Genomic DNA, 19,108 nt, shown 5'->3' with positions numbered 1-19,108 from the left:
TAGACTAGGCTAATATGTGCCTAAATACAGCCGTCATTAATTAAGCATCACTTAACTAAGAGGATCCAATTTTATTGCAAATAAAATAATTGCCAACCAACAAAATTGAAACTATTTATATTTACATATACAATTTTCTGGTCTCAAAAGCAAATAATGTATAGGAGTAAAGATTCTACCATACAAATTCTGTCAGAGTCCATGACTAAAACAGAAAATCATAGACACAGAGAAACATATGTAAATATTAAACAGTAAAAAGTCTGCAATATAATATCTTATGATGCAATTTCTAAAAGACTCATAGGTCTCAAAAACTATCTATTTACGCTAGGTAAATAATTTGCATCATAAGACTTTGAAACACAAGGTCTAAAACAAGCATTTATATATATCATCAATTATAAATGCAATATATTGCAGTGTTGTATCTAATCTAGGACATGTAAATCATAGGAGAAATAAGAATTTCTGTGCAAAACTGCACTATCCTATTCTCTTCTAAGCCACGGACGACTTGGAAAACAACGTTCGTTTATGCAAGATTGCATGGGAGAGAGAAGAAATTAGCATGACCTGCTCGGCTTGGCTCTAAGGGCTCGATTTAGCCTGTGGGTGCTTCGGCCTACAAGGCCCGGACCGGCCCAACGTGACCAGCCCATACAAAGTGCAAAGGGACGGTTAGTCCTACCGCCGCCTCCGCTGAAGCGCCACCGCCTGCCGCTTGCGCGGGTGCGCCGCCGCCTGCCTCTGCGGCGTGCGCGCCGTGCCCCCGTGCGCCGGCCGCCGGCCACCGCCGGCGTGTGCTGCCGTGCGTGGTGCTGCATTGCCGCCTCCTCTCCCTTCGCCTTGGTCCGCCCCCGCCCCCATGTGCGCCGGCCGAGGGCCGGTCGCCTGCTACCATCCGCGATGCAGGCCGCCGGGTGAGGGGGGTGCGCGCCGGCGTTGCCGGCCGCCGGCTTCCGTCCGCGATGCGGGCCACCGGTGCCAAATTTGTGAAGACGATGATGACGTCCAATGGTGGCCAGTGCGAAGACAAGGAAACCGTCGTCGATTTCAAAGAAATGTAAGTGTCGATCCATCTTACTTGTTGAAGTTTAGGCCTCGTGGCCTTGTTCCTCTTGCTGTTTGTACCTTTTGGGGAGTCCATGAAGTCGTAAATCCGCCATGGATGGTGGTGCAGAGGTCATCGTGCCTCTGTCTTCTCGACGAGTTTGCATGTGGGATTGGAAATCGGCGAGTTCCAACGGTGAGGCAAACAGGCCTCTGGTTTCTTTGCGTCAAGTGCTTGCGAGAGTTTTCTCGTCGAGTTCTTGCCTTCTTCTTTGCGCTCAGTAGAGAACAAACGTGACTGATAACGTGTTAAGAGTAAAAGTGAATGGAATGATTGATTGTCTTTATTGATGGTTTAGACCACTTCTTATATATATATGTACAAGAGGGAAAGGGTGCCTATTCTCGAAGGGACATGCCCCTTCGTGAGTTGGCCCTTTCGAGAAAGGTAACCGCCTAATGACTAAACTAATTAACTATTATATAAATTGATCACTAATACTAATTTCTTCATAACACTATCAATTCCCACTGGAAGTTCGCCATGTTATAGGATCGGATTAGCTTATTTCTTCGCAATTAAATAGAGTGTCGGATTGCTTATCCTGCAAGTCCACCAGGTATGCTTGGGGTATGCCCAGCGGTAAGTTTCAGGTGAGGGATCCCAGAGCCAAGAGGTCGATGGTTACATGGTGACGCAAGGGATTAGACAGGTTCGGGCCGCCAAAGTGGCGTAATATCTTATGTCCTGTTGGTTGTTGTATTAGGGTTTGCGAGGTGGAAGATGACCTGGGTCGTAATGTGTTTTCTATGGATCCCCCCATGTCCCCTTTATAGCCTAGGAGCCGTGGGTTACAAGTAAAGGAGAATATCTACTCGGATTGTTTACAAGAAAGCTGATCGGTTAATATTCCTAAATGTCTAGGAACTTTGTTCCATTGGAACACTTCTCATATTTTCCAAACGAATTATGTTCCATGGGAACACATCTCATAAAAAAATTTGTTCCATTGAAACACTTCTCATATTTTGTGTAAATGAATTTTGTTCCAAAGGTTCACATTGTAAATTTTTGTTCCGGTGGTTCATAGCACCATTAATGTGAATGGACAATGTGTTCCATTGGAACAATTCTCTTACTTTTGTTCCAAAATCCACATGGTTAATTTAACTTTAAATCATAATTCTGTTATGAATCATTTTTTTCCTAACCATATGCGTTGCAGGGATCAATTTTTGTAACTTGTTCCAGTGAAAAAATGTTCTACATTATTACAGTGCATAATTTTGTTCTGAATCAACAATGTGTTCCGCTGGAACAATTTAGCATTTTGTTTTAAAAGAATTATGTTCGACATGATTTATTTGATTTAATAGTATTTTTAGATTTTTTTAAATTCAAAATTTTGTTCCAAGTTGACAAATGAAAAAAATCTTTGTAACAATCTTTTGTTCCAACTATAATTTGTTTGATATAGATTATGTATGTTACATGTCATTAAATTCATTTTTTTGTTCTAAATGAACAATGTGTTTCATTGGAACATTTCTCATATTTTTGTTTCAGATGATTTTTACACTCCACATGGTTAACTTGAATTTAAATCATAATTTGTTCTAAATCTAAGAATTTGTTCCATTGTAACACTTCTCATGTTTTGTTCCATATGAATTATGTTCCAAATGATTAATTTGAATTTAAATTATAATTTGTTCCCTTGGAACAAATCTAATTTGTTCGACATAAATCATGTTCCATTTTGTAAAAATAAATTTTGTTCCAAAGAAGCAACATTGTAACATTTTTTTGTTCCGATGGAACAAATGAAATAATTTTGTTCCTAACCACCATTAATGTGTTTTAATTTAAAAAATATTTCCATTGGAATAAACATAATTTGTTTGATATAAATCATGTCCATTTTGTGAAATGAATTTTGTTCCAAAGGAACACATTGTAATTTTTTTTGTTCCGGTGGAACAAATGAATTTTTTTTCTTCAGAAAAGCCTCTTCAAAACTCTTCAGCTCGCTGTCCTCCACTTGAAGACATTATTATACTAGTACTAGTAAAATGAATAAATAAGTTCTGTTCAGTCAAGGAGAACCAAGATAAACTAAAAATTGAAGACTTTTAAAATGTACTTACTAGTTTTACGTTTTGCTGTGAAGCTCAGATTTTAGAATTATTAATTTTGTTTTGAAACTCAGAGTCGCAAATCCGATCCCACAAGCGAGCGTTGGCGAGCTTCGCAGCGATCGATCTGGCTGCCAACGTGTGATGCGCACGTGTCCAAGCCCCACCAAGCAGTGCTCCACGCTCCGCAATCCTCCCAGTTTCCGTTCTTTTGACGTCTCCCCCCTCCTTTGTGTTTTCTACCAGAAATAATGTTTTCTTTTTGTTCCACTTATTTTTGCTTTTCCAATTCTTGTGCTTCGAATTTTGTATTCAATTTTTTCTCGGATTTTGTTTCAAAAACTTGTCCGTGCATGATCATAAATTTTGTGGATAAGTTTGGTTCTTCAAATTTTGTTAAAAAGTTTGGCTTCCAAATTTGTTGTTCCTAATTTTTCTGGCCGAATTTGTGTTTCCAAAAGTTCATACATGGTTCTGTTTACATAAGTTTATATGATCGTATAAACTTTTGAATATAATTTCGTATAAAGTATACTAAAATGTTATCTACGAGAAAACTTGTTCGCGCATGTTCATAAACTTTTTGCTGTATAATTATCAAATGATAATTTTTTCACTACATATTTTTGATATGCATAACTTTTACCCATAATTTTTTCCAAACAATTTTTTACAGGATAAGTTTTTGCCACAACTTTCACAACACCTACAATTTTTAGGCATATTTTTTTTTCAGCCTACTTACTAAAGGGTAATTTTAAACATAACTTCTACGTGAATGTTATCAAAAAAACTTCACACACAACTTTGATACATAAGTTCGCCATATAGATTGTAAAAATACAACTTCTCAAGATAACTTTTCAGCATACTTTATGTGAAATGTTTCTTAAAAGAACATCTTGAAACCACAACATAAAAAGAAGATAAAAACAGATTGAAAAAAGAAAAAAAAAGAGAATACTAGGTATCACATAACGTAGGAAAAAAGTTTTTGAATGTATTTTGCCGGGCTGTGCGCTCCGCGCGTCACCTGGATTAGGAGGAAACAAAGATACTCACCATTGGGTGGGAATCGGGAATGAATATAGAAAGGGAAGAGGACCGCAGGGGCCGTGGGGACCACAAAAGCTACTGTATTTGGGCTGTCGGAATTCGAGTGCTAGTATCGTTCTAAGCGCGCGCTCGCTAAGGTCAGTTTTAGTGGGAGTTTTATGGACACAGTTATCTAGACTGAGAACTAGGTAACTGTGCAAGATGGGTTTCATGGTGATGAAAATCTTCTCACATCTCATGAAACTCCAGTCTTGTCTCTTCTGTCATGTCAGCAAAAGTGGTGGTATTTAATGTTATAAAACCCTATGTAAAACTCTGATTGAGACTGCCCTAATCAGCGGGGGCCACTCAGAGTCCGTTTTTTTGCTTCCCTCTCCACGCTGGAGCTAACGAAAAAAAAAACAAAAGAATGACGAACGAACTGCAGCGGGCACGAGGAACAACCGGCCACGCAGAACCAGAACAAGCCTACTCTGAAGCCCACAAACGGGTCTGAAGCCTACGAACAGATTCAAATTGATGGAAGAACGGCCCATGAAAAAAAACTGAGTGCCACGGGCGCTTCTGTCTTCAGTTCGATCGCAGCAGCGCGTGTTACCTCTGGTTGAAAACGGTCGGGATCGGTCGGGATAATCCCGTTACTGTTTTCACTTTTACATTTTAATACGAAAACGATATCGAAAACGAACAAGTCGAACACGAATACGAATACAGACTCACGGTATATCGAAAACGAACCAATTCGAACGGAAATGTGTCGAAAACGAACAGTCTACGAAAAAGACAAAACGGAAACACTGACCCCATAAAAAAGGTCGAGGGTCATCAGGAGATAAAGGTAAAAGAATATCAAGCGACTCGGAATTCGCTCATCTGCTTTCTCCACTGTTTTCTCCACTGTCGTATAGTAAAATAATAAAAGGAATATAACAAGGGAAGAAAAAAAAAGATTTCCCTGCAATTTGGCCGGTAGGTACATGTACATGTACGATTGGGGCCTGAACTGGCCCAACTTCTTAGCAACACTCCTGACCGTCATGATAACCGGCGGTGGCGCGGACTACAGCTTGGAGGCTTCCGGTGCGCCGCGTGGGCTGGTGTGCGGGTGATGGCCGAGGTGGTGCGAAGTAGCCGGCGGCAGACGGGAGCGGAGCAAGACGGTGATCTTCGGGGTGGAGTGGGACGGCGCGCCGTAGGAGGGCCTCGGCGGCTGGCGCCTGGCGGTGGCGGGCGCTGCAGCTTCTCCAGGAAGTCGGCGTCGGCGATGGCCCACCCGCGGGGCTTCTCCAGGGGCGGCTCCTCCTGCGTCACCGCCGGTCCGGGGAGGTTCGGAGGAGGGGCTCGGCGGCTGTCGCCTGGCGCCTGGCGGTGGCGGGCGAGTGAGACCAGAGGCACTGAGGGAGAGAAGCAGCGAGATTGAGGGAGGCGGAGGCGTGTGGTGGTCTAGTGGATAGGGTTTCCCTGTTGATTTGGGCTGGGCCGTTCAGATTCAAGAGGACCTCATATTTGTTTGGGTTTGTGGGCTGTAAATACGGGATATTTCGAATTTGTAAAAACGGGATATCCCGATCAAATACGGGAAATGCCGAAATGATCGGGATAGGAGCCAAACAGTTTTCGACCCGTTTTCGAATTTGACATCCCGAATTTCGTATTGATTCCAAATTTGTCCGAAAATACGAAAACGAAGCGGTAAAATGTAGAAATCGAAGCGGAATGGAACGGAATTTATCCCGACTGTTTTCAACGCTAGTACCTCCAATACGCCCCCGATCCGGCCACTGCGAGTCTGTCATGAATGAAGTTCTGCTTTTTTTAAAAAAAAGGAAATTAACATCTACTACTACTCCGTACTCCACTGAGACAAGTTTTGGACCGGTTTCAACATCAGCAGCCGCCGTTGAATAACTGTATGAAACCGCAGGCCAGAACGTGCGTTCTTGGACCGGGCTCTCTTTTGGTTGGGCTGCTGGCACACGGGCGGAGTCCGGTAACACATGTGGAAAAATCGGCCCATTTAAAAACTCGTTTGGATTGTAGGAAGAACAATAGGAAACTCATTTCATGTAAATTATCTTCTCTCTCCATTTGAAACAACTATACTTTACAGGAACGGCAAATGCACCTGTACACTTTTGCAGATTTTTTTTTGAAATATTGCCGATTCATTTAAGAAGGTAGAATGGCAGATTTACATAAAGTGGATAAATTGATTAACTGAAATATCGGTAACATATAGGAACTATGTAAATCACACTCAACCCCAACACGGGTACCGCACACGCTCTCACCAAGCTCGATCTCCTCATGTACCAATCGAATTACCTGCTTTGGTCTTAACGCCTGTTCTTTTTGCTATTTTTTTTTTCGAAAAGATCTTTTTGCTAATTTTAAGGCGCATGTAAACCTAACACATCGCTCAGGAGTTGTTTGGTTTGAAGGACTAAACTTTAGATCATGTCACATAAAAAATATTAAAATTTAGAAGTATTAAATAAAGTCTAATTATAAAATTAATTATAGAATTCTGGGGCTAAACTGGAAGACAAATCTAATGAGGTATGTTGATTCATAATTAGCTAATGATTACTGTAGTATTACTGTAATAATTATGAATTAATTAGGCTCATTAGATTCATCTCGCGAATTAGCACTCATCTGTCAAAAAATATTTATAAACAGATTTTATTTTATACTCTTAAATGATAAGATTCTTTTTAGATAAAGACTCTATTACAGCATGCTGTACGTTTGTCCAGTAATACGGCCGGTTCCATCCACCCTTCACCCTCCATCCAACGATGCAAAGCTTCCACCACACCCACGTGCTGCTGATGGACCACACCGTGTTCGGCTGGTTGCTTGCGTGCTGGTTCCGTCTGTTGCGGGCTGCTGCTGCCGTTCGGCGGGCTGCTTCCTGCTGGCTGCGAGGCTGCTGCTGGCTGCGAGGCTGCTGCTGCCTGCTGCTGCTGCCGCCAAGAGCTGCCTGCTGCTGCTGCTGCCTGCTCGTCATCCCCTCTCTCCTCTCTATTTCTAGGGTTTCTCTCTCTCCTTATCCACCGGAGATTCCTATCCATCCGCTTGCAGCCCCAACATTGCCGCTCTCATATGGATTTCAATGGTCATCTGCGGGTGGTGCGGAAGCGCAGATTTGAGAAGCAAGTAAGTGGTTCCCCGTGTGTCGCGCATCAAACATTTCCCCATGTTCATCGATTTTGATCTGATTTTCGTGTTTGTTTTTGGTGGAGATCGCCGATACATGCCTCTGCGTAGCCCCAAATCTACCCTCTTGATTAGCTGCTGCGTTTGATTTCGTTTCACATGTTTGAGTGCAGATTTTCAATTCGTCACCCCCTAATTGATTTTGCATCCCGTTACTCACAGCTCGCCGCTTGTAACTACTCGGTATCGTCGGAGGCACAGGGTCACATCAGGTGAGCCGCCCCTACCGGGGTGATTTTTTTTTTCTACATTTCTCAACCGAGTTTTTTACTCCCGTGATGTTGGATTTTTTTAAGGGCTGGGATTCAAGTTGAGGGCACATGGATTTTTTTCATGCCGTCAGAGGGAAGGCCTCATCCTTTTTTTTAAAGAAAAAATATAGCAGAAAGGTTAGTCAGGTCCATCTACATCCTTTAAATCTTAGATGATGTGCTCTGTCTTGTAAGTTAACAAGGTTTTTCTTAGCTGATTGTAGTTCTGCAAACTTTTGTATTTGTTGACAGCACAATCCCCTGCTGCACGAAATAGTCGCCCTGTTCGGCTGGGATAAAAAACGCTGGGCTGGGAGCCCAGCCGTTCGGCTCCCCAGCACCAGCCAAACGTTGGTGACGCGTCCAACCCACCAGCCCAGCGTTTTTTATCCCAGCCGAACAGGGGTAGTAGTGATGAAGGATATTTTTGTTCTATTCTTTAGCTTTTTTTACCAGTGAAATAGTTTAGCTGAACAATTGTTTTCGCTGGGCGTGGGTACTAGCAGAGATTTGACTAATGCTTTTTTTAATCGCTTGATATATTTGCTATGCAGAACCACATACAGCCTGTTCGTCTTGCTGATCAGCGCTGGTTGGCTGGTGCTGTAGCTACAGTACCATTGTAGCTACAGTACCGGTACAGCACGCGCTCCCACGTGTAATCGAGATTATACCATGTGTAGTTGCTACAGTAATCAGCCGCTACAGTATTCAGCCAAGCCAAACCATCCAGCCGAACAGGCCGATAGTTGCCATTTTAATTGTTTGTATATGCAGGGTGCAGACATCACATTCATGCTCCACCTGAGAGGTCGAGAACCAGGTTAATGCTATTCAAATAACCATAGCCTGGTTCCAATGACATGAGGGCAAAGAAGCAGCAAGGTCGTGCTAACTCATCTAATGTGGTATATCAGCCTCTCTTTTTTTCCGCTTCTTGTTTTGTCAGTATGTCTCTCTTTATTATATAAGTAGGCACTTATATATTTTAGTACAAGGCATTTTAATGATGATAAGCTTTGTAATGTTTTGTCCTCAAACAACTTATTAGCAAATGATATTGAGTTTTTTTGTCTTGTTTTGTGCCCACGTTTGCTTATTTGGAATTTTTTTCAGGATCAACAAGAAGTTAGTGTAGTTTATTAAGCACAACAATTCAGGAATCTGTCGGTTTTGGTAAGTCGAGTTTTCATGTTTAAAATTATGAAAGAAGTATCACATGTTAGACACTACTAGGATTGGGATCACATATTAAACCACATCGCTCCTTGCTAATTGTTCATGTTGATATATATATATATATATATATATATATATATATATATATATATATATATATATAGCATTTAAGTTGACACCAAGCATTTTGATGATTACTCAATACCAATTTAGTAATCCGGTATAGGCAGTAATATTGTATTTATTAGGCAATAACATTATTTATTGATTAAACATTGGGTTTACTGGAATTCATCTGTAGGTTGCCTATGCTAAATCAATAAGCAGATTGTGCAATTTTTAGTCTAGCATTGTTTTGTATGGAAAATATCTGCACCACAAACATGTTGTAAATATTTATGAAAAACACTAGCTCTGCATAAGTACAGCTGAGCCTAATCATAGCAATTTTGTTAGTCTATTTTTCATCTTGGTGCGGGTAATAAGCCCATCATTTTTGCTATATCTTTGTCTTAGAGCTATGTTGGTGTAACTAGCCCAATTTTTCAAAACAATATAGTTTGGTAGGCAATAATGTGGTTCTGACTATACACTTTTTTAGTTGTAACTTGGCAAAACAATGTACTTTGTTAGGCAAAATTACAGTTCCCATCTAGGCATTAATATGGGGTGAATTAGGAAATATTAGGGTTTTGGATCATACAAATCAATATACTTCATTAGGTAACAAAATACTTGGAATGCACATCTAAAATGCTTAATTGGTATCATTAAAATACAAACTAAATATTAATCTAAATGCTCATGCATGCACCAGGACCCTTTTCTTGCATGCTATATGCTAACTGATTTGGTTCTCTTTTTCTCGTTATGTGACGGATCATGAAAGGAGATCCTCAGTTATGCAAGTATAAAGATAACACGCATTTGTGATAATATGTTGGTAGATATTTTTTTACCGAGATGCATACATAGCACCATGAGTCATGAATCTTCAGTTTTTGCTTTGTGATGTAGTTTTGGATTAAGGGAGGGGGAGGCAAATGTGTTTGTGTAAATAACCGATTATAAATCAAATTGCTAGATTTATAACCATCTACAGTCCTAAACCATTTTTTAGACAAAAGGTTGCCCCCGCTTTATTGCAAGCACAAAGCGTACAGTTCTAAATCATGTGTTGTATACCTTAACATATGTACCCCCTGAATAAAATTGCATGTCTATGCTTTTTTTATGATCTTGAATCTTTCCATTTCAATTTTATGCATCATTTATCAATACAATCACATCTCTTTTCAGGTTTGGTTTCCTCTTTTTTTTTGCCTATTTTTATGATAGGTGATTCCTTTTATTTCTTATACGTTTTGGGATCACTGCAATATTGAATACTCATAGCTCTGTGTGTAGGGAGTTTGTATCATGTATAGGAGCAATAGAAATGTGTCTCAGCAAGCATATACCCAAGGAATAACAGATTGGTAGTCAATGTCATATACCCCTCCGGATTTATTTGTGGGCAAGGTTTATTAAATCATCAAGCAATTTATTCATTTTAGTTTAGTATATTTGCATTCTGATTCTGGTGTGTTTCTATATTCCTAAATATCAATTTACTCTGGTACTTTTTGCGTAGCCCTCTGTCTGTTGGTGCAGCATTTTTAGTTATCAATACCCTTAACAAAACATTTTGAGCATCCTTGCGTGTAACATATGAAATTTCCATTCCTAAAATTATGCTTTAGGTTTGAGTTATCATTTTTTTTCAGATGATTTGCCATCTTCTTCAATTGATTTTAGTTCTTGCTTGGTGTTTGGTGTTAGAGAGTAGACTCATACAAACCAATGATGCAACTAATTCTTTTTGCATTTTGGTCTTTAAAATGCTTCTGCTCATGTTCTAATTTGCTCATAATTTTTCAAAATTTTGCTTAATAGGTTTCAAAAAATTGCTTATTGTAATTTGTTGAGTTGATTACCAGCATATAAAATGCAAGGATTAGTTGTGTGGGTTTTGATTATTTTTGCATGCTCATTTGTTTTAAGTTGCTTTTGAGTTCATTATAGTGCGCCTACAACTTGTAGCAAAAATGCTTATTCAGCAAAAATATATAGTTGACCAAAATATTGCGTTCTTCATTATGGAAGTACTTTTTCAGTTTTCTATGTGAAATGCACCACTTGAAGTGTTCTCTAGTCAGATATTCCCTCCAACATCTGTGCTACAAGCTATCTGATTGTCCTTTTTTCTCACTGTACTTTGCAGACTATGAATGCAAATACTACAGCATGTAATGAGAAGAAAAAAAATCTGATATGTTCATTCATCGGGAGTTTCTTGTGGGTTTCAAATCCATTAGAGTGGCTATTTTTATGCTGGTTTGCCAAAACCTAACGCAACCCTCCTCCTTTATCCGGGCTTGGGACCGGCTATGCTGAGATGACTCAGGAGAGAGAGTCTTCCAGTCAGCATAGGCGGAGTTAAACGGTGCTGAATGTTATACGGTGTTGAATGTTGGCCTAAAAAAGGCGACATGTCCAGCAACTGAGTGTAGCAGAGATGCGGATGTTGCGGTGGTTTTGCGGGCACACAAGGAGGGATAGAGTCCGGAACGAAGTTATTCGGAATAGGGTCGGAGTGGCACCAATTGAGGAGAAACTTACCCAGCATCGGCTGAGATGGTTTGGACATGTCTAACAAAGGCCTCCTGAGGCGCCGGTGCGTAATGGGGTTCTTGAGCGGGTCGATAATGTAAAGAGGGGTAGAGGTAGACCTAAATTGACGTGGGATGAGTCGGTTAAGAGAGACCTTAAGGATTGGAATATCTCTAAAGAGATAGCTTTGGATAGGAACGCTTGGAGACTAGCTATCAATGTGCCTGAACTTTGAACTTATTTCTTTCGGGTTTCATCTCTAGTCTACCCCAACTTGCTTGGGAAAAAAGGCTATGTTGTTGTTCATTCATCGGGAGGCCATTTGTTCTGCATGTGTAATTTCTAAGATACATGGGACAAAATATTGTAAATAAGTAGTGTTACATGTTCTAAGAGGTATATATTTGCTATGTTCTTATCATGGAATCCTTCAACGTGCAGTCATCTTGAGATTTTATAGTCCAAATAGTTAGGAGAAGCACAACCAAAAAATTGCTAGATTTCTAATCATGTAGTCCTTGTGCTGAGATTAGACAACCAATCTCTTAGTCAACGAACTTGTAGTTTTTGGATCATATGTTTTGTGATGAATCTTATGCAATTTTGTTCTTGATAGAGTCTTGTTTTCTAACAGGAAAATTTGCATGCAAAAAAAGCTACCGTACTAGTATTTTTCAAAGAGTAAAACAGTGGGTGCTATGCGGCGCCGAGCTCATCAGGTCTTTTACGCTTGAAAAAAAACTAGTACTTTTCAGAAGAGGAAAGTGGACGGTTGTTAATAAATCTGCTTGTCAAAAAAGGGGTAGCCGTACGACAGTCTAATTTACGGCTGGCTGTAGATTAGCCAGGTCCTTCTTTTTGATATGATAGGATTAAAAAAAAGTTCTTGTAAACAAACATCACCTTACTTTTCTCTACTACTAAAAAGAGGCTAAGGGTCATTTTTTTCGTTCGTCATCCGCCCGTCGCCGCCCTCCGTCGTCTCACCGCCTGCGATTTTTGGCCGTACGATCGCCCTTCCTCATCGCCCAACGATGGCAGACCCTCCGATGTACGCTCAGCGGCGTCACCGCCCTTCCGCTCCTCATCCTCCGCTTGCGCCGCCTCCCTTGTGCTCCCTTTTCTCTCCGCCTCCCCCACAACGTCCCCTCCTCTCCGTCCGCATGGCCCTCCCCTCCTCCCACGATCCGCACGCTGCAAGCACATCCCTCAGCGATCCCGGCATTCTCCTCTGCCTCCACGCCGCGATCTAGATCGCCACCACGCGGCCGCCTCAGGACGCCGCCACCACCTCAACGCTCGTGTCTAGAGCGCCTGCCGCAACTCCAGCGCCTCCCCCAACTCCGGCTTCGTCGTGCCGTCTCGGGACGCCGCCGCTGCCACCTCTACGCCTGCGTCTGGTGCACCTCCCCCAACTCCAGTGCCTCCCCTATGGTCCGGCGCTACCCCGCGGACTGAGGCCGCCCCCAACTCTGGCGCCTCCACCGCAGACCAGCGACTTCGCCACGGACGGCGTAAGCCCGCTGCGCCGCCGCCTCCATGCCTGCGTCCAGATCCTCCATTTCCTGCTCCTCCCCCACAGCATGGGTCAAGACTCCCTCTCCTCCGATCTGTTTTTTTGGTAAGGCCTGTACCTAATTGACTGATTTACTTGATGTCTTCATTTGTTCAATTGTTTAATTTGTTGGCTAATTTATGAATTAGGAAGTATTATGATGCTTCAAAATAAACGTGGATGCAAAGGCTTGTTTTAGTTCTTAGCTTCTTGTGTAATTATCTGGATCAATTCTAGAAATGTAATTCTTGTCATTGCAGCAGAAATGCAAGCTGCTTAGTGCATGATTGACGTTTGCTTGATGACCCTTTGACAGTTACTTGTTTGGTTTCTAGGGGTGCTTCGAGAAACAAGAGAGAGAAAAAAAAGGTGAATTTTGATTTTGAGCATTTCATTCTCACTTGAAATTTGACAGCATGTTGACATTGTGTGAAGTAAGTACAATATCTTTGTTAATGCACCAAATTTTCACCCTGCTAGAGTAGTTCACATATATTATATGTTTCTTTGATTTGTTTATTTTCTATTAATTTAGTTAAAACATATGCGTGATTTTCGAAATAGCTGAACATTGTCTCTTTTAGTTGGTACTGTCCGGATATCGGCAATTTTACTATTGTCTTTGACAGTGAAGTTAGTGAAGTTCAGGTCAGGCATGATCTACAGGCACCTATCGGCCAGTCTAAGGCACAGTCATGCCTGAATCCAATTGATCTTCACCATCATATGACACCTGATCAAGGTATGCATACTATCAAGCCTATCATTTGAGTTTTCTTGCCAATCCAAATAATGTTACATGCTGCAGCATTTCTTTTACTATTCTGAACTGTTTTAGTCAGTTGGTTCTATAATATTCAAATCAGAAAGGCAATGTGATATGGGAATACTCATGATTGGTAGTCAGTCCAAACACCTTGGGATTCATTTATAACAGTTTATGTACACATATGTGTTTATTTTCTAAAGCTTAGTGTCTCAAACTCATAGCATTCTTGTACTACACAACTCAAGTGCATCAGCTGCTCGCATTTGCCTAATAGAAAAAGAACAGAAGCTGAAGCTAGACCCCTCACATATTTTACTCTCGAATGCAACTCTATAAGCATTGCAAAAATGCCAATTTCTCTACTTACCATGGTTCAGTCTGTGTGCAACTTATTGGTTCAACAGATGTGCTTGTAGCTGAAGTAAGAAATTGGACAATGAATTTAACTTCTTCATACGGTACTGTAAAGCACTCAGGCCTTTGAAAGAATAAGAAATAAGAAAGGCGGAAAGGACTAAAGGAGAGCAGGAAATTGCCACAGCAACTGAGCTCGTGAGGTGGCCCACTTTTTTTTGTTTTATCAAGGTAAATCTAAAGCAACATGATAGTTATTTCGTTCAGCACCTGCCAAATTCCTGGTTGCTTGATTGAGAATTAATTTATATTTTTCTTTTTGTGAGTTTCCAATTTGATACTCTAGACCTGTATTGTTTTGAGTTTTTTAGGGGGGAAATCCAATTTTCACCCTCGAACTATCGCAAAAATTTGATTTTCAACATTCAACTACAAAACTGGACAACATAGGTCATCCAACTGTCAAAACCGGACAAATTTGACCCTTGGGGTGGTTTTGAAGGTGGTTTTGCATTTTCTAAAAAAATTAAATAAATCTAATTAGATCTAAAAAATCAAAACTAATTCACTCTAAATTAGAAAAATATGAAACTATAGTACCAAATTTTTTCTAAAAATATAACCTATCTATTATTGCTCTATTTGAATCTTAGTTATTAAAGATAATAGGCATAATTGCAAGCAACCAAATGTTATGAACATAAAAAAATTAGATCTGAATAGCTCACAAGTCACGTGACAATAGATTGGTTACATATTTAGAAAACTTTTGATACCCATTTCATAATTTTTTGACTTAAAATGAATTACTTATAAATTTTTTAGTGTAAAATTGAATATTTTTAATTCTCACAAAATGGAAAACCATCTTCAAAACCACCCCAGGGGCCAAATTTGTCCGGTTTTGACAGTTGGATGGCCTATGTTGTCCGATTTCAAAGTTAAAGGTTCAAAATTGGACTTTTGCGATAGTTAGAGGGTGTAAACCGGATTTTTCCCTTTTTTAGGTGCCTAGGATTCAAGGTAGGAAATGTTTCTAGAAGGTAGAAGCTATCACATGCCTATAGCTGAACAAGAAGAATTGATGCCAGTGGCTCTGTGCAATGATCAATGTTGAGATAGGGTATATTCATTTGATTTGCATTACTAAATGTGGCATAGCGTTAGCTCTTAGTAGAGGCATTATTAAACAACTATAATGCTAAGATGATATCTAGTTAAATGCATGTGTGTCATGTTATGCAAATCCTCTTGACTGCAAGTGTATCTTTTTTATATATATATGGTCGACACAGGTAATTCAACCACTGAATCTCACTGACAAGATAAAAAAGGTATTACATTGTCGTCTGCATTTTACTCATCTTTTCCTTTTGGTGCAAATATCGTTATTTCTCCGCCATGCTTAAGTCATTTTCATGTTTTTCTTTGTTTATGTGTCCAAAAGGTAACTGTGTGTACTAGGGTCCAAATAAGTGAGTAAACATAAGTCTTTTTTTCATATAGTTGAGGCACAATTATTGCCGTGTAGCCAAGAAAAGTGCTTTACATGATTCTTTTTCATTTTTCAAAAAATAGCTGTTATTTTGTTCAATTTTTGTATGTTATGATGTTTTGGTGGTTTGCTCAGCAGCATGAGATAGGATTAAAGTTCAATGCTCCTTGTCTTTGTCGAATATAATTCTATTTTGTCAGGTCACAACTTGTGTCATCTAAGGGCGTGTTTGGTTCGGCGCCTACGGCGCCACACCGCGCCGCACATTTCGCGCCGCAGGTGTGGCGGCCGAATCGGCCTCCGCACCTTAGGCAAGGTGTGGCGCCGTAGGCCACAAACCAAACAGGCCTTAAATCATCGCAAGCCAGTAGGCTTTTTGGTGATCATTCAACTAATGGATTGGTGATCATTCAACTAATGGAGGTGACATCAATTCATGAAGACGTATCCAAATAAAGGTACTGGAACAGGAAGTTAGCTATATTATCAAATGAGCTACACATTCTTGCATTGAATGTAATTGTTATTGTGTGAATGTAGCCACCATGGATATTGCAATGGTAAACGTATTATGGTTTTGTTCCCATAAGATGCCAAGTACGAAGTCTAAAGTATTCAAGTATGGTTGGTGCTTATGAGATTATCCATGCGGCTCAAAACATGTTAAAATTGACACATATTTCCATGTGTTTCATGTATTGCGTTGAAATTCTTTTTCAGTTCCCGTGGCAATGCACGGGCATGGACCTAGTCTTATTAAAAAAGGGTAAACCACTGCGCCTTTGTAAAACTGCTCTGCTAGACTGCGCCTGTGTAAAGCTGCTCTGCTAGCCTGTGCAGCGCCGCGTCGGACGAGCCACCCTCCACAGCGTTCCTGCACGCGGCCTTCATCTCCATGGCCTTCTCCCTCGCCTTCCTCCCCTCCTCGCTGCCGCCCATCAGCTCCCACATCGCGCGCTCCAGCTCCGCGGCCTCCACGAAGTTGTCCCGCTTCCTGTCCACCTTCATCGCCACGGCGACGCCCATGGCGGCCACCAGGGTGAACGCATTCATGTGCTGCTCGGCGTACAGCGGCCACGGCACCAACGGCACGCCGAACCACAGGCTCTCGAGGGTGGAGTTCCACCCGCCGTGCGTGACGAAACCCCCCACGGCGGCGTGGGCGAGAATCTCCCTCTGCGGCGCCCACGTCGGCCACACCAGGCCTCTGTCCTTGGTCCTCTCGAGGAATCCGTCGGGGAGCAGCTCGGCGAGGTTCGCGTCCGTTGGGCGCCGCTCGCCGGGAGCCGGCGGGCCGCGCAGCACCCAGAGAAATCGGTGGCCGCTGCACTCCAGGCCGCGGGCGATCTCGTGCGCCTGCGGCTTGGCGAAGAAGCCTCCGCTGCCGAAGCAGAGGAGCGCCACGGAGGCCGGGGGCTGTGCGTCGAGCCACCGCACGCACTCGTGCGGCTGCTCAGGGGGCGGCTCGAACGAGATCACGGGGCCAATCGGATAGACCGCCGGGACACGGCCGCCGCGCGTGCACCGTCCATCGGCGATGGCAGCAAGCGCGCTCCGCTCGAGCTCGGCGGCCGTGTTGACGATGATGCCGTCGGCCTCCGCGAAGCGCCTGCCGTGGTACACGAACCACGTGTAATTCGGGTTCTTCTTGTCCATCACCGGCTTCGGGAGGGAGGACGGCGGCACCGGCGGCAGCCCGGGCACGTCCACCGCGCCCTCCATCTCCTCGAACTCGACCGTCACCTCCTCGTGGAGCGCCGGCAGGTGCAGCATCAACGCCAGCATCGCGGCGTTGGTGGTGAAGTAGACGTAGGCCGGCACGGCGAGGTCGCGGGAGACGTCGAGCAGCGCGGTGCAGAAGAAGTCGAGGACGAGCGCGGCCACGGGGCACGGGAGGGCGGCGACCGCCGCCCTGACGTCGGGCGAGTGCATCTGCACGAACCGGGAGAGGAACTCCTCGATGCCGCGGAAATCCGTCGGGGGTTCCACGGCGGGGAGGTGGACGAAGCGGATGTCGAGGCCGGAGGCCTCCTCCCGGCGGATGTGGCCTTGGACCTCGGCCGCGAGCTGCTCCGTGGGCGGGGGCATGACGAGCACGGTGAGCGAGAGCTTGCCGCCGGCGCAGGCGAGCAGCCGCTTGCCGGCCTCGAGCAGGGACATGAGGTGGCCGGCGCTCCAGAGGGGCAGCAAGACGACGGTCGGGATCGCCATGGATGGATAAGGATTCGGACCTCCGATCCGGGCTCCGGCGTCGCGAATTCTCGGGACACAAGAAAGTGCACTGGACGGTGGGTGGCGAACGACATGCTGCATTTAAAAATAATTTGCTGAATCAGAGCCAGAGGACGAGGCATCCAGGATCCACCCACTATCGTCCAATCGCACTGACGGCGCAAACGGGCTGCGTCCAGGTTCACCTAACCGGCGGGAATCGGTCCGGTCCGGTCCGGTTCCGGTTTGGACCGGTACTAAACCGGCTCAAATTTAAATTTAAATTTAAAAAATGAAAAATTTTCAAAAAAATTCTAAAAATACTTCAAGGTGCGACAAATTTAATGGTGTCAAATTTTCTCAAAAATTCGTTCATTTAGTATAGATTGCGGGGATTTGAAGTTAAACAAAAAAACGTACATACAAAAGTATACAAATAAAATATAAAAGTAGTAAAAAAATGGTTGGAGGGTTCATTTAGACTAAAATATGTTATACAAACATTTATTTAGTATACTTTGCGGGCATTTGAATTTAAACGAAAAAGAAAAAAATTTGAATTTGACCGGTTACCGGTCAAACCGGCTGGTTCCCAAATGCGCCGGACGATTTGAATTTGCACTGGGATTTGATCGGTTTCTACCGGTTTCCGATGAAACCGGTCCGGTTTACCGGAACCGGAGTGCTCCAGTTTGGGGTCAAACCGGCCGGTTCCCAAATGCGCCGGACGATTTGAATTTGCACTGGGATTTGACCGGTTTCTACCGGTTTCCGATGAAACCGGTCCGGTTTACCAGAACCGGAGTGCTCCAGTTTGGGGTGTCCGGTTGGGGAAAAAACCCTGGCTGCGTCACGTGAGAACCAAACAAGTACAGTGTTGAGAGCCGCAAGCTCAGCAAACGCCAAATTCAGCAATCGAGACGTGGAGTGATGAAATTAAACTTCGCAGTTTGATAGATCACAGATTTATGATGGAGTAGCACTAAGTGTTGCGTGACGTTGTGAACCAAAACTTATTACTGACATTTCGCTCCAATTAAAATCTTGTTTGGTTTGAAGGGGTTTGGTGTGGACTGAAAATGGTTGGAAGTTGGGAGGATTAAATCCCCAGAGAGTTGAGGTCGTCTTTTTAACTCCTCCAAACCCCTAATTCATTTGAGAAGAGGAGTAAGTCC

The 19,108-nt window shown here is 42.9% G+C and overlaps 1 protein-coding gene and 1 long non-coding RNA gene across 6 annotated transcripts; one reads left to right on the top strand and one right to left on the bottom strand.

Moving 5' to 3' along the window:
* Positions 1-7,201: 7,201 nt before the first annotated feature.
* LOC120688840 lies at positions 7,202-11,219 on the top strand. Of its 5 annotated transcripts, none has more exons than XR_005681188.1 (6): positions 7,211-7,407; positions 7,630-7,679; positions 7,764-7,856; positions 8,273-8,626; positions 8,835-10,418; positions 11,161-11,195. It is a non-coding gene; the product is annotated as an uncharacterized LOC120688840 (long non-coding RNA). The 5 variants fall into 5 exon arrangements; XR_005681187.1 differs by having other exon boundaries at positions 7,217-7,407; positions 8,273-8,355; positions 8,496-8,626; positions 8,835-11,219; XR_005681189.1 differs by having other exon boundaries at positions 7,202-7,407; positions 7,494-7,679; positions 8,835-11,219.
* A 5,143-nt stretch (positions 11,220-16,362) lies between these two features.
* Positions 16,363-18,091, bottom strand: LOC120688831 (anthocyanidin 3-O-glucosyltransferase 2-like). Its single transcript, XM_039971199.1, has one exon. The coding sequence runs from the start codon at positions 18,033-18,035 to the stop codon at positions 16,521-16,523; it is 1,515 nt and encodes a 504-aa protein (XP_039827133.1). The 5' UTR covers positions 18,036-18,091; the 3' UTR covers positions 16,363-16,520.
* Positions 18,092-19,108: the final 1,017 nt, after the last annotated feature.

The sequence above is a fragment of the Panicum virgatum genome, chromosome 2K (genome assembly GCF_016808335.1).
Source record: "Panicum virgatum strain AP13 chromosome 2K, P.virgatum_v5, whole genome shotgun sequence".
Classification (NCBI taxonomy): Eukaryota; Viridiplantae; Streptophyta; class Magnoliopsida; order Poales; family Poaceae; genus Panicum; species Panicum virgatum.
The sequence above is the reverse complement of the archived record's forward strand: the minus strand, read 5'-3'. Positions and strand labels throughout refer to the sequence as shown.

Excerpts from the sequence above, each read along its gene's own strand:
- LOC120688831 (XM_039971199.1), bottom strand. The coding sequence starts at position 18,035 with ATGCAGCATGTCGTTCGCCACCCACCGTCCAGTGCACTTTCTTGTGTC.